General features: G+C 37.3%; 1 protein-coding gene across 1 annotated transcript; it reads left to right on the top strand.

Annotated features, from left to right (window-relative positions):
- Nucleotides 1-12973: 12973 nt before the first annotated feature.
- Nucleotides 12974-15707, top strand: LOC110460811 (gamma-glutamylaminecyclotransferase-like). Its single transcript, XM_021513970.1, has 2 exons — nucleotides 12974-13408; nucleotides 15389-15707. The coding sequence occupies exons 1-2, from the start codon at nucleotides 13211-13213 to the stop codon at nucleotides 15650-15652; spliced, it is 462 nt and encodes a 153-aa protein (XP_021369645.1). The 5' UTR covers nucleotides 12974-13210; the 3' UTR covers nucleotides 15653-15707.
- Nucleotides 15708-16433: the final 726 nt, after the last annotated feature.

Genomic DNA, 16433 nt, shown 5'->3' with positions numbered 1-16433 from the left:
TTGTGAAAAATCTCATATTGGTACACTCATCCTTTACATCTAAAAGGTATCTGGTTTTCAAAAAAAAGCAACATCCATATGAATGAAAACATTAATATCTGTCATATGATAAAGGTTGTGTGCAATTAATTTTCGAAAGAACACGGTACACATATACCAGTTAAAGAACACTGCTGATATAAAGTTGATTCAACTTGAGCCGTGAAGAGGTGATAACCTCTTGTTTACCTCTCTTTCTTTAATTGTTGGTTTTAAAAGTGCTCTGTGACATGTTGTTTGACAATCCGCAACTATCAAGTATTGTCAAAGGAAAATCATGACCTTTTTCTGTTACATAAAGAAATGCAGAGTTTTGTTGTGTTTTTTTTTGTATAATGTGTGTGTGCTTTTGTTTTCGATGTATATTTTTTTGAAAGGTGTGACTGTTCAAGTATTTTATTGGAAATATGATGTAACATTGGAATAAATGTTATTAACCTATCTAACCTGACTCTGACTATGTTGATGTCCTGTCTAATCTGACCCCTGAGTATTCCAGCATCCTGGCTAATATGACCTTCAAGTGTTCCAATAACCTGTTATTTCCTGACATCCTGTCTAACCTAACCCCTATGCATTCCAACATTCTGTCTTTTCCAAGATACCAAAATGCTGTGATGCCACCTCTTAGGAAAAACTACCTGATGATACCTATGTTATCTGAAAACCTGCTTTATTGTTTCAAATAGAGTGTCAGATTAAACAAGTTAATCTAACCAAATGGTTGTGTGGCCAGGTTGTCAGATTAAACAGGTCAGACTGTTTTCATGTTGCCGACGTCATGACCAAAATTTCCTATAAAATTGTGTATTATTTTAAAAAAGGTTTTTCATGCATATGTTGATACTTGCAAATAGTGTTCAATTATTTATCATTAATTGTAGTATTTCCATTTTAGATATCATCAACCTTCACCTCTTTTTCACCCATGTACAGCCCAAAGTTTACAAATTTTGAAAAATAGAAAGAAAAAAATTTGAAAAGTTTTCTGTATTTTAATATATCTAAAATAACTCTTATATTAAAGATTCGCTACTTGTGAATACTTCGTATTGCATAGATGTCCTGTTTGTAGATACGAAATAGGTGCTTTGTATATTAACCTTGCTTTTTCATGACGTCATTTTATCTGGACATGAAATCATTGTGAGATTATATAGTTCGAAAGAAATCTAGTACCTTGGTACAGCGTGCATGTTGTACGTTAAGATTTTCTGTTTTGTATCCTGTTACGGTCAATGGCAATTGACTTTGTGGTAGTTTCTAATGAAACACTATTGGACGTATAATGAAGAGTAATTAAGGCATTAAGGCCAAGTGAAATAAATGTGGGTTTTTTCATGTTTTGTCAAAAGCTTGGGTACTCTAGTTTATTTTTGTTTGTAACGTAAAGGGAATTGGTTTGAAAAGTATTAGATTTTAATTTTATGGTATTGATAGAGAAATAGTTTGAAAAGTATTAGAATTTAATTTTATGATATGGACATAAGTCATATTCCATGTCACCAGTTGCTTTTTAAATGTAAAAAAAATATATACTTTTCTATGTAACAGTTTAGTAGGCGAAAGGTTTACTTAGGAAATCAATAATCTTTTTTTAATTTCCAAAACATTTAAAAAGTGACAGAAATCATGATGTGGAAACAAACATATGATGCCATTTGGCCTTATACTCATGATATGGAGAGAGGAAGGATATTTGATATACTATGTCACTGCGATATTGAATTTATCTTCTATCCAGGAGAGTTCCTCCGTAACAAATCGGTAAACAGGGATTTATACTGAGAAAGAACACATCCATAATGCACACAATCAAGGGAGATAACTCTGTCACAAATCATATGTTTATTATGTAAGGTAGGATGCCTCCTTGAGGGCTATTCAATTAAAATATGTACTTCATCTTCAGACTTCATGTTTTTAAAAAATTGGCCATAACCAACATAAAAGGGTTTTAGCTACATTATTTCCTGGAATATAAGTATTTTTACTTTTTCAGATGTCGTTAGATGTACATATTTCAATAGAATAGCTCTAATTACAGATTGACCTTGTTTGTATATTTTTGTGTGCGAAAAGTGACAAATCTGTACATTTTACATTTAGTTTATTTCATCTATGAATGTAATGAGAAAAGCAATATTTTCAGGAAATAATACATGTACCTGGTACCTGAAAATGAACAACATTTTTTCAACAATGTTACTTCTGTGTGCTGGAGAGCTAACAAGTATGTATCATTGACTACTAATACAAAACTGTACTGTGTTTCAGCGGTATGTAAAAGTATCTATAGCCAACACTACTGTGATATTATGTATTGTTAAATTCTGTTGTGTATACATACAACTACTTTGTATATCAAAGACTTGTCTAAGAAGAAACAGACAATAAAAGTATCATTATAACATAGATATGTTTTTGATTATTTCTTTTTTGACAAAATAGCAAGAAAACATCCCTGAATCAAGAACTGGCTTTCATATACCGTGAGCTTATGCTGCATCTGGCAACTTTTCCTAAAAATTGCTACTTGTCATAAACGACTGAGCAGATTTTGACCTAATTTGGTCGGGAGCATCCTTAGGGGAAGGGAAAACAAATTTTGTATAAACCAAGGGTCTGGCCCCCCAGGGGCCTGAGGGGCGAGGCCCGATAGGGGAAATATAGCAAATTCTTTAAAATCCTCCTCTTCTGTAGGAATGAAAGGATTTGTTCCATATTTGGTCTGAAGCATACTTGGGGGAAGGGGAACCAATTTTGTATAAAGAGTGGGTCTGGCTCCCCTGGGGGCTGAGGGGCAGGGCCCAATAGGGAAAATATAACAAATTCTTTAAAATCATTCTTCTTCTGTAGGAATGAATGGATTTGTTCCATATTTTGTCTGAAGCATACTTGGGGGAAGGGGAACCAATTTTGTATAAAGAATGGGTCTGGCTCCCATGGGGGCTGAGGGGCAGGGCCCCAATAGGGGAAATAGAGGTAAAACCTTTAAAATCCTTCTTCGACCATTGGGATTAAGGGATTTTATCCTTATTTAGTCTGGAGCATCCTTGGGCCAAGGGGACTCAATCTTGTATAAACGGTGGGTATGACACCCCTAGGGGCATACGGGTGGGGCTCTGTTTGAAGTTTATTCTCACTATATCTCAAGTACTGGATGGATCTTTCTGAAAATTCATATGTACTTACAGCACCTACCATGATTTGCTATATCTTTACTTGATACCAATTATTTTAAACATATTCAGGTTGAGCGATACAGGCCCTCTGGGCCTCTTGTTTTTACCCGAGACCAATCAAACAGCTATCTTCGTGCCTTCAATTTTGCTGTGACATGTTGCAGGGGTGTAGAGAGCGAAAATGAGCGTAACGCCTGGATATCGAGGATGTCGTAACCCCTGGATATCGAGGATGTTGTAACCCCTGGATATCGAGGATGTCGTAACCCCTGGATATCGAGGATGTCGCTACCCCTGGATATCGAGGATGACTGAACCTTAGCTCCACTTATATGTACCAGTGACCCAAACCTGCCACTATGACATCACAAGTACACATGATCGATTAGCTCATAAAAATTCTCATCAGTAAGGAGCAGTCACCTTTGTTTGCCTACATCTAAGTAACGGCACACTTCTAAATGCTCATTGATGGATTATTCAATATTTATTCAAGCATATTAGAGGTTTCGATCTTTTAAAGGATTTTGGCCAATATTTTTTTTACATTTTGGCCAAAATCAGAGTGAGGATATTTGGCCATTATACTGCGGCATCCGTCTTCCGTCTTCCGTCAACTTTTTCTCCTACACAACTTTTGAAGAACGAACAGGCCTAGAGTCACGATATTTGGCTGAAAGCTTTGTTGATAGGAGCCTGACAAAGTTTTAGAATGAAAATGACCTTGACCTACTTTCACAGGGGTCAAATATGTGAAACGATTCAAACACATTCTTCTAAAGACTAAGAAGTATAGAATCTTCATATTTTGCTGGTAGCTTCCTGGGACAGAACCCGACAAAGTTTGAGAATAAAAAATGACCTTGACCTACTTTCAAGGTCACAGCGGTCAAATGTGTGAAACGCTTCAAAAAACTTCTTCTGACTTACCAAGAAGTTAAGAATCTTTTTATTTTGCTGGTGGCTTCCTGAGATAGAGCCCAACAAAAGTTTGATAATGAAAATGACCTTGACCTACTTCCAAGGTCACATGGGGTCAAATGTGTCAAACATTTCAAACGACTTCTTCTGAAGAACTGAAAGGTATAGAATCTTTATATTTGGCTAGGGGCTTTCTGGGATAGAGCCAGACAATGTTTGAGAATGATAATGACTTTAACCTACTTTCAAGGTTTAAGGGGTCAAATATGTCAAACAATTAAACAACTTTTTCTGAAGAACTGAAAGGTATAGAATCTTTATATTTGGCTGCTTGTTTCCTGGGATAGAGCCAGGCTAAGATTGAGAATGAAAATGACCTTGACCTACCTTCAAGATCTCAGCGGTCAAATATGTGAAACGCTTCAAACGAATTCTTCTGAAAAACTGAAAAGTATAGAATCTTCATATTTGGCCGGTGGCTTCTAGGGATAGAACCCAACAAAATTTGAGAATGAAAATGACATTGACCTACTTTCAAGGTCTCAGGGGTCAAATATATCAAACACTTCAAACAACAATATCCTAAGAACCATTTGGACAAGAGACATGATACTTGGGTATGTTATGTAGACCACCAGTGCAAATCGTTTTCTTAATGACAGTAATGAGGTCAATGGTCAACTTTAAGTGCTAGTCGGGGGTCAAATGTTAACATGGGTTAAAAGCTTTAACAATTTTCTCCTCAAGTTCCATAAGGCCCAGGGCCATGATATTTGGCCAGTAGGTACCGAGGATGAAGTGCTGTAAAGTTTCCTCATTAAAATGACCTTGACCTATTTTCAAGGTCACATGAGTCAAATATGTTAAAAACTTCAAACAACAATATTTTAAGAACCAATTTGGACAAGAGTTATGATACTTGTGTATGTTATGTAGACCAGCGCTGTGACTCGTTTTTTTTATTACAGTAATGAGGTCAAATGTCAACTTTAAGTGCTAGCCGGAGTCAAAAATCAACATGGGTTAAAACCTTTAAAATCAAAATTTCAAATTTCAAACAACAATATCTTAAGAAGCATTCAAGAGATGTTAAAATGTATTGTGTTCGAGCACAGGCGCTTTTATCTGGAATTTAATACCTGAGCTAAAATCCAAACCGCCTGTGTCCTGTCATGACCAAGTTAAATTACATCCACAGTACAGATACATGAATTTAGGAAAATAATCTCCACCATCAAACCTGTTAATAATATCTCCAAGAGTCTTTGTTCATTATCGCCTAATTTTTAAAATAAATCATTAACTCATGTTCAATATCAAACTGCATGTTCGCTAAAAAAATATCAAAGTGGACATATGGCCACACTACTAACATGTAACAGTTAACAACAAAAATCTGACTTTGAAATTCAGACTGCACTCATGTATATAAAAACAATTAACAAAAATAAAAAATTAATATGTAATTTATTTATTAAACAGATAGAATCTTTTCATTATCTTACCATTATTAACTTATTCTTAGCATATGAATTAGTCTCTAATCGTTTGTCTTCCTGACTCTACATGATACTGTTGCAGTGACAAAATAGCAGATGCAAAGACATGCATCGCCGTTAGCGGACTGTCCATATATCGCTATGGGGCTGTCCCTGGCCGTGTAGGATACTGGCAGTCGATATCGACTTATGAATCCTGTTTCGGTCATTAGTCGCACCCACCGCCAAAAACAAAATGGCAGGTTGTTTGGTTAGAGCACGATCAGCTTACCGGCTTCTTAATTCTGGACTCGCAAGTTTCGGTTCAATAAGCAATGCAAAATATTCGTTCCAAGACCTAGGATTCAAATCCAGCGGATCAAGTCCGTGTTCCTCTCTGACAAGGGACGGAAAAGGAATTCGGCGCCTTGTAAGCAAACCACGTGTCTGTGCGATTGTCGGCAGACTCAATTACTTCTCTACCACACCCGTAGCGACAGAAGAGCAAGGAAAGCTCGCTGCTAAAGTGTTAACAGATTCGGATGCTGATATCCATCAATCCATTTGTAAATTTCTCATCGGAAGAGGTGGACGGAATGTTGAAAGTTTGCGATTGGAAACTGGGTTAGATTTTGACCTTGATACTAGAACAAATCTGCAAGATGTTGTTCTTGTTCAAGTGACTGATGCTGGAGTGTTAAAGAGTGCAACAGAAAAAGTAACACAAGAAGTGGAAAGAATCAGAAACCGCGTAGAAAAAGTGTTAATAGATGAGGATGTTGGCATTTGTGATGGAATATATAGACGTATCATTGGAAAAGGAGGACAAAACATACACAGATTGAGATCGGAATCTGGATTAGATTTTAATCTCTCCTTTATCAACACAGGTCTACTTGTTCAAGTGACTGATGCTGAAGTCTTGAAGTGTGCAACAGAAATAGTAACACAAGAAGTACAAAGATTAAGATCCTGCATAGAAAAAGTGTTTATAGATGAGGATGTTGTCATTTGTGATGGAATATATAGACGTATCATTGGAAAAGGAGGACAAAACTTACTCAGATTGAGATCGGAATCTGGATTAGATTTTAATCTCTCCTCTATCAGCAAAGGTCTACTTGTTCAAGTGACTGATGCTGAAGATTTGAAGAGTGCAACAGAAAAAGTAACACAAGAAGTACAAAGTTTAAAGAATCTATCCGGATAGAACAAAAAAAACATAACTGAACCATATTAACACATTAGATATACAGTTGCTCATTATTATTACAGAATGTCAGGAATGGTAATTAATAAATGAGAAGAACTTAAAGATTGAAATGTTTACTTTACTTTTTAGCTCGCTGGCTCAGAGGGGCAAATTACTTCCAACAATGTTAGAGGTTTTACACGGCGAAAAACTTCTGACAGGCGCCGCGTAAGTCGGCAAAATCATATCCGATTGAAAAAAGGCCAACCAACGGCCTCTCATGTTATGGGAGTAAGGGGCAAATGAGCTTTATACGCCATGCGTTCGTCTTGCATCAACTTTTTTACTTTTAAACAACTTCTTCTGAATAACCAAAAACTATCAAACAACTTCCGAAAAAAACATGAGACCTAGGGTTATGATATTTGGCTGGTAACATGTATGCATGAAGGGCTACCTTTTTTCTCTCAAATGAATGACATTCACTTATATTTAAGAGGTCAAATACATTTAAAACCTTATACAACTTGGCATGACTTGGTGATTTGCTCATAGATGTGTGAACTATTAAGCGTTTAATCAGTGATCCCACATCCAGTGGGGGCTAGTTGCTAATTAATATGTGAACCTTAAACAGCAAAATAAGAGCTGCTAATTCATTACAATCAAAAACATAGTGTACCGAAACGGAAATGTTTGAGGTGACTATAAAATTTCTTCAGAATTGGATATATATACTACCAAAAAAAAGAAACTGTGCATGCCTAAAATGTGTTATAAAAATAAATGTGTATGATGTAGAACAACAAGGTTTTGAGGGACAATTTATTTGTTATTTATTAACAGTTGCATTCCATTTTCCACGTTATGGAATCGGTAAGTTCCGCTCAGGAGTGACGTAAACACAGCAGGGGTCAAAATTGAGTTCACAAAGTTAATACCTCGTATGTCCACCGTTTGCCTGAATGCAAGCCTGTGGGATAGCATTCCAGATCTGTACCAACGCTGCAGCCAAATCAGCCAACGTCACCGGTTGATTAGGTAATGCCCATAATCTGCGCTTCAATTCATCCCAGACGTGTTCTATGCCCAGGGCGACAGATCGGGGATACAGCAGGCCAGGACAACACGTCAACGTGCTGCTGGGCCAGAAAGTCCATAGCGACACGAGCTGCGTGTGGCCTGGCGTTGTCCTGCTGTAGCGTAATGTGACGTTGCTGCCCTTGCACGAATGGAACGCCGTGGGTCCAGAGGATCACGTCACGGTAGCGTAGCGCTTTCAAATTCCTGTTAACAACTACCAGAGGCGTTCTCCCATTGGCTGTGATGCCGCCCTAAATCATAACGCTGCCTCCACCGAAAGAGCATCTTTGTACCACACACATGTCATGGAAACGTTCTACAACGCGACGATACACTCTGGAACAGCTGTCACGACTATCCAGGTGGACTCGTGACTTGTCCGTAAACAAAATGCCTGCCCAATCCCGTCGAGTAAATCGCAGATGCCTTCTGCACCAGTCCAGACGTGCTACACAATGACATGGCAGGAGAACTGGGTGGATTGCAGGACGTCGCGGACGGATAGCTCGTTCACGCAATCGGTTCTGTACAGTTCTGGGGCTTATTGGTAGCAACCCAGGGATTGTCCGTGCAGTCAAATTTGCCATTTGGAAGCGATTTCTCAAATGGACAAGCCAAATATGATTGTCCTGTTGACGTGACGTCACATGTGGACGTCCCGCACGAGGTCGATCTCCGACGTGGCCAAACTGTTGATGTCGTCTCCACAAATCCCGGATTGTGTTTCGATGGACATGAAAACGTGTAGAGTCAACGGCTTGGCCCATACCAGCTTGAAGCATACCTATAATCCAGAGGCGGTCATTTTCATTGAGCCTCTGCATAGCATTAATCACAAATTAAAACGTGATACAGGCACGAGGTATTAATACCGTTATATATAACAACAACATATAGGTAGGAATACTACACTTGCATCATACATGACCTTTGAAAACAATTATTTACGTATGGTATTGCTGTCTTGTTCGCTAGTTGAGTCCGACATGGCACATGACGGCGTGCTATTGTTGTTATCTTCACTGCTTCACTTTCGAAACAACCACGTGACATATATAAATAGATATGTGCTAAATTTACACGGGACTTCCCCGAGATTTCAGTGGTCAAAACTGGACATTGCAAGCAGAACTCAACCATCATATTGCTGTGGTATAACTTTTGGAAGGCCAGAGAACGCATTTAGACCCATTTATTTTGTAATTTTTTCCCCGACCAGCCCCTTTAAATATTCCCAATGTTTTGAGACATATTTTATTTTCTAACCCGGGTTAACAAGGACATACCTCTAGAATTTCTTCTTTTTTGAATTACTCTTATTTTTTGCCTTTTGTGTCATATATTTACTTTTAAATGTTAAAAAGCTTTATCTGGACCGTATTTCCCGTGTAAACCTTCAATTTTGGCTATAACAAAGTAATTAGAGGCTTCAATATAACACAAATGATTTAATACTATGTTATATGCTATATAATTAATGTTTTAAATGTCTCACAAATTTCTCACTAAAATTCAGAGAAAAAATCTCGCTATTTTTAATCAAATCTCTCTAAAAATAATCACTGGTCTCACTATTTTGCACCGGAAAGCTATGGTATATATATATGGACTTCTGAATAACCAAATGGCCCAGGATGATGAAATTTGGCCTGTAGCATGCTGGGATGAAGGGCCACTTTGTGTGTTTACTTTAAATGATAAAACTTGAGCTATATTCAAGGTCATAGGGGTCAATTATCTTTTATTAGGACCTAGATCACCTGAGATTTTTCAGGTGACCTATTGCGATCGGCTTGTGTCTGTTGTTGTGCATCCGTAAATAATTTACATTTTCAATTTCTTCTCCAAAACCCCTGAACCAATTTCAATGAAATTTTACTATAGTTTATGTAGGAAAATCCAACTTTTGGGTATATTTTTGTTCATTTTCTACTGGAAATCTTCAAACTTGATTTACACTATAACCATGAGATTACAGTTTGATACTTAGACATCATTTAACCCTGTCTCGTCCCCAGAGGCTGAGGGGCTGAGCCCAAATGGGGTCATATAGCCAGAAATGACAACAGTCATCTTCTCCAGACTGAGATAGGCTGGAAACCAATACTCGCCATAAATGGAAGGGTCTTGAGGTGCTTTATCAAAATTGTGAATTCCATGACCCCCAGGCTCAATGTTTGCCCCTGGGGAATGGGTCAAAGTTTACTATACTTTATATAGGAACATGATACTTTTGGGTATGTTTGGTTCATTAGCTCACCAGGCCCGAAGGGCAATGTGAGCTACTGCGGCGTCTGTCATCCATCCGTCAACTTTTTCTTTTGAGCGACTTCTCCTGAAGAACTGTAGGACCTAGGGTTATGATATTTGGCCAGTAGGTACCTGGGATGGAGTGCTATAAAGTTTTGTCATTAAAATGACCCTGACCTAATTTCAAGGTCACAGGGGTCAAATATGTCAAAAATTTAAACTACAATATCCTAAGAACCATTTGGACTAGTCATGATACTTGAGTATGTTATGTAGACCAGCAGTGCGAATATTTTTTTCAATTAGAGTAATGAGGTCAAAGGTGAACTTTAAATGCTAGTCAGGGTCAAATGTCAACTTTGGTTAAAGCTTTAACAATCTTCTTAAGTTCCATAAAGCCCAGTGTCATGATATTTGGCCAGTAGGTACTTGGGATGGAGTGCTATAAAGTTTTGTCATTAAAATTACATTGACATACTTTCAAGGTCACCGGGGTCAAATATGTTAAAAATTTCAAACTACAATATCCTAAGAACCATCTGAATTAGAGTCATGATACTTGGGTATGTTATGTAGACCTGAGTAGTGCGAATATGTTTTTCAATTACAGTAATGAGGTCAAAGGTCAACTTTAAATGCTAGTCATGGGTCAAATGTCAACTTTGGTTAAAGCTTCTGTAGGAATGACAGGATTTGTCCAAATTTGGTATGAAACACCCTTTGGTAAAGGGGAACCAATAGTGTACTAACGGTTGGCCTGACCCCCATTAGGGATATAGAGGAATAGCTTTAATATCCTTTTTCTTCCATTTGGAGGAAGGTATTTTGACCAAATTTGAACAGTAGCATCCTATAGGGAAGGGAAATCAATTTTGTATCATTGGTGAGTCTGACCCCCCTGGGTCCTGAGAAGTGGGGCCCAAAAGGGGTAATTCAGCAAATTTCTAAAAAAATCTTATGTAGAAATGACAGGATTTTTTCCATATTTGGTCTAAAGCATCCTTTGTTGAAGGGGACTATATTTTGTATAAATGTTGGGTCTGACCCTCTGGGGCAGAGGGGTGGGGCTAAATAAGGGAAACATAGCAAATTCTTCAAAACACTTGTAGGAATGACAGGATTTTGTCAAAATTTGGGAAGAAGCACCCTTGGGTGAAGGGGAACCAATTTTGTATAAACTTTGGGATTTAACCCCCTGGGGGCAGAGGGGCGGGGCCTAATAGTGGAAACACAGCAAATTCTTCAAAATCCTCCTTTTCCTGTAGGAATGACAGGATTTTGTCCGATTGCATATAAATATAACCCCTGACTAACCATGAAATACATGTACAATAACATCTGGCTATTTCATCTTCAATCTTGCTAAAATGTTCAGGTGAGCGATACAGGCCCTGTGGGCCTCTTGTTTATGCTACAATTTGAGATGAGTAGAACAAACTTGCCGAAATGAAGGCATTATGGATTTGGCATGTCATGTTAACTGTATCCTCCTGTGTAACTTTAGTAAATTTTATCATGCATTGATCTGGATGAGTCCATTATTGTCTACAGTGCTGAAAGGGTTACCGGTATATATAAGGTCATAATAAAACCTGTATACATGGTCCCTTAATCTCTTAGTTCCAACTACAACCTGTTATTTGAAGACTGTCTTGCTTACACTTAGTAGCCTCTCTAGGGTAGGTAAATATTTTTGCTGCGAGGAGATGGTTTTATGGTTTTTAAGCCACAAAGACACCACCATCCTGGGCGGGGCCGATCAAATCTGCATATGACAAATTGTGTATTTGGAATTTTTTGAGAATTGTTTTTTTTTCGCCATGACTAAATTCTCAGTGTTTTGACCCAGTGACACAATTTCGAAATATCGTGTCTTTAATCTAAGCCACTACATTCACAGGGACTGGAGAATTTAATCTTATCAAAACTGACACAGGCATATGAATCTATCTATTAAACTTATTGTTATCACCATACTAGCATATGAATCTGATCTTTTAAACAGGTGGATTTTATAAAGAATATGCTTTTTTGACCTCGTTAAGAAGATGTATACATGTAAATTTATTATTCTTGAATGCAGATCGAGATTTTTCTGCTTACAGATTCATATTTTACTGTCAAGAAAACAAGTGCCTGAGAGCTTATCCAACTGAAACTTATGCGAAGGATAATTAAGGTGTTAACAGATTAAAAGATTATATTTTGACCAAATGGTAGTCCGTGCTGGTTAATATAGTATAGTGCTGTTCATATTGACCTCACAAGTTAAATTTATAGATATATATATATAGGCCTATGGTACTAGACCATTTCACAGGGACCTGTGATTTCTAACAAAGAGTATAGTATTTCTGCTTTGCATATATAGTGTATTGTTCAGATGTTTAAGGGGTTTAAATCGACACTTAACCCTTTCACCCCTATGTAACTTTAGTAGACTCTACCATGCATTGATATGGATGAGTTCATTATGGTCTACAGTGGTGAAAGGGTTACCAAAATGCCACCCCACAGATTGTTACCTGGGTAAGAAAAAACAGATAATATATAAATTTAAATCCCAAATATCTTACGATACTAAATACACATCAAAATGCATTGTGATCTGAATTCTCAGGTCCCTATGGATGATTTCTATTTAAAGTTTAACCCGCTCAAATCTGAAATATCGTATTAACCTAGTCGATTGATTTGTCACCAGACGGTGTGAGATTATGATAGATTATGTACTGATCTTAACTCGATCTTTAGCATTATAACTATATAATCCCAACACAATAATGTGGTGCACAGTGCAAAATATAGGTAATCTGAAAGTTGAATACTTGAATTACGTCCCTTCTCTCCTTTGGTCGTCAAGCAGCTACACATGGGTTAACTATGGAATAGACTTTTGCACTTTTCTGCGTTGAAGATGTGATGGAATATATTGCACAGTTGAATGATATAAAAACGTTTCTAGTGTGTAAGAATGTCTCTACAATCCTTGACCTGTTGGATGGTACTTTGAAATGAGAAATCTGTCAATTTAATAATTTGAAGCTTAAAAATCAAGAAGAATGTCAAACAGTATGTTCAAGGTGTTTGTGTATGGGACTCTCAAAAGAGGTCAGCCTAACAACAAAATGATGGAGGGTATATTTGATGGTGAAGTTACCTACATGGGGAGGGGTCTCACAGGAAAGGCGTATCCTCTAGTGATATCGGCTGCGAAGTGGAATTTACCCTGTATGCTGTCTGTTGAAGGAACCGGCAAAGTAAGAAGTAACCGATACAGGTCTCTTGGCATGAGAACAAAGTCCAGAATGTATGTTAGGACAGTATTTATACATCATGTCATTTGTTCCCAGGTCCCTGTGCTATGAAATGAAAACACTGGTTTATAGAGTAAAACAGCAAGATGGCCTTTACTGAATTATTTGTTTATTGGCAAAAGGACTTTTTACAGTTGTTTATGTCATGATATTGGGATGGGTTTTTTTAAAAAAAGGAGCCAATGATTGTGGATGCCCTCTTACAACACAGGAAAAACAAATTCTATCAAGTACTTATTATTCTTAGCCAAATATCATAAAAAAAAAACATTTTAATTGTGAACAAAATAAGCTCTCAATCACCTCACTAGTGATCCTGGAATACTTTTTATCTGGGGTTATTTAACAAATATCTATAAAAACTTCCTGTGGTCTTATTGGGGACATCATAGAAATTAAAATAAATCTGCTAGCTGCAACACTCCATTTGGAACACAGGGGTTTCTCTTTAGTTTGTCCTACTTACCTATATGCACTCCCTGCTGAATACATGTCAGTAACAGGAAAATGTATAGAAATCAAAAACCCTGTGCTTCAGACCTTTATTTTATTTCTTGTCGTCTCATTCATTTTGATAGTGTCTCCAAACAACTCAACCGGTTTAAGCCAATTTTATAAAAGACCATGTGTTATGATTAAAACCCATCGTTAAACACCACCTGCCTGTAAAGACCAGCTGTATCCTTCCTAATTCAACAATTCCTGTGAATAAACTAGTGTTTATTACATAACAAGAGATCCCACAGGGATCTTGGCGCCCACCTTTGTACCATCTTCATTAGTTCTTTGTCAGTTTAATCTTTTCTCTTCTTTCCTCTAATCTGTTTGATTGAGTCATGTTAACGGTAAATGCACCTTGAGGTAACTTTTGATCTAAACTTAATACTGATGTGTATGAAAGCCAACCTTCAAAGTGAGTTTGTCATTTCACATATTTACTAGTACAGTACTTAATGTGAAAGAAATAGAATCGATCATTGCAATATGAGAAAGATCTGTTTAGTTCTTCTTTTAATCCATTTTGTTTTTATGATTAGTCTCAAAACATAGCATGCTCAACGAGGGATCAAGGGGAACCTACATTTAAAATTTGAGAAAGATCCCTCCCGTACTTCCCGAGAAATAGCGATAACAAACTTTCACTATCAAAATCCAAGATGGCTGCCTGTTGGCCATGTTGTTTATCCGATCAGTCTCTAAAATAACTCTGCACAGCTAGGGCCAAGGGGAACCTACATATAAAATTTAAGAAAGATCCCTATGGTACTTCTTGAGAAATACTGATAACAAACTTTCACTATCAAGATACAAGATGCCTGCCTGTCGGCCATGTAGTTTATCCGATCAGTCTCAAAAGGTGGCCTGCACAGCTAAGACCAGAGGGAACCTACATATAAAATTTAAGAAAGATCCCTATGGTACTTCTTGAGAAATACTGATAACAAACTTTCACTATCAAGATACAAGATGGCTGCCTGTCGGCCATGTTGTTTATCCGATCAGTCTCAAAAGTTGCCCTGCACAGCTAAGGACCAAGGGGAACCTACATATAAAATTTGAGAAAGATTCCTCTGGTACTTCTTGGGAAATACTGAAAACAAACTTTCAATATCAACAAGAATTGTTTATGGACGGACCACGGACCACGGACCCAGGGTGATTTGAATAGCCCGCGCCACCATCAGATGATGGTGGGCTTAAAATGATCTCCTGTAATCTGTATACATGCTGCCAAACCCGCATATAAAGACCACATCCAGGAAACTCACAAGGTATAGGTACAGTTTCTATAAAAGTGGTCTCTTTACACAGGTGGTTCCTTAATAGAGGTTGTCTCTTGAACAGGTTTGTGTTTTTTTTTTTAAAAAAAATTGTGTATTTCAACCCAAATAAACTGAACAATAAAATTCATTAATATTTCAGAAAATTCATGGTGAAGTATTTGAAGTGGACCAGGAGATGCTTGGTTTTTTGGATCTGTTTGAAGGACATCCTGACTTTTATAAACGTAGCCAAATAATAGTTCAGCTTACAGAAGACCACGATGGCAGGAAACTTGATCCTCCTGGTATCCATACCTGTTGGTGTTACTTCTTCCTCCATTATGACCGCTCCTATCTAACTCTACCATTCCTTGACAACTACAACAGCTGGGGGCCCCATGGACAGATGTATGACGAGGAGTAAGATCACTAATTTTTTCTTTAATTTCATTAAATAAATAAATATTTTATCAGCTTTTTATGTTTTTTAAATGAACTTTTGCACAATGGAAGATAAGGCCACTTTTGAAATTTTAAAAAACCCACTAATTCACGAAAAATATCTTTTAGTTTTCATTGACTCTTATGTTGCATTGGAACTTTTCGTGCGAGAATATATTCAATAACACCTTGTTCACTGTATATCAACATCTGGCTTTACATGAAAATTCATAATTTTCTTATTTTTGACTATTATTTCAATTTGGTTCCATTTTGGTGTGTGCTTCACAATACCCTACATGTAATAAAACAGAAATATTATTCAGTAACAAAAAACAATAAAACCACCTTATTCAATATCTAGCATACAGATTTAAGACTAAAAAGTATTTGAAACTAGCACCTCTGATTCTTAACAAGGAAAATGAAGAAATTTTAGCACACTGACTCCTTTGGGCCCCACCCTACAGCCCTTGGGGGTAATGCTGGCTCAAAAGTATCATTTGCCATTATAAACCATAATAAATTTTGCCCCCCCCCCTCTTCTTCCCCAGGGGGTAAACGTGAGACCCTAGGGTCATAAACCTTAAGACCCTTCCATCTATGAAGAGTGTTTGATTCTACCATATCTGGGTCCTTGAGAAGATTTTTTTTTGAAATTTCAGTCAATTCAACCCTCCCCAGGTGTAAACGTGATACCCAAGGGTCATAAAATTCACAATTTTGGTAGAGCACCTTAGGACCCTTCGATCTACGAAGAATGT

This window comes from Mizuhopecten yessoensis, unplaced genomic scaffold (genome assembly GCF_002113885.1).
Source record: "Mizuhopecten yessoensis strain PY_sf001 unplaced genomic scaffold, ASM211388v2 scaffold10479, whole genome shotgun sequence".
NCBI classification, from domain to species: Eukaryota; Metazoa; Mollusca; class Bivalvia; order Pectinida; family Pectinidae; genus Mizuhopecten; species Mizuhopecten yessoensis.
This window is presented reverse-complemented; position numbering and strand designations above follow the sequence as displayed.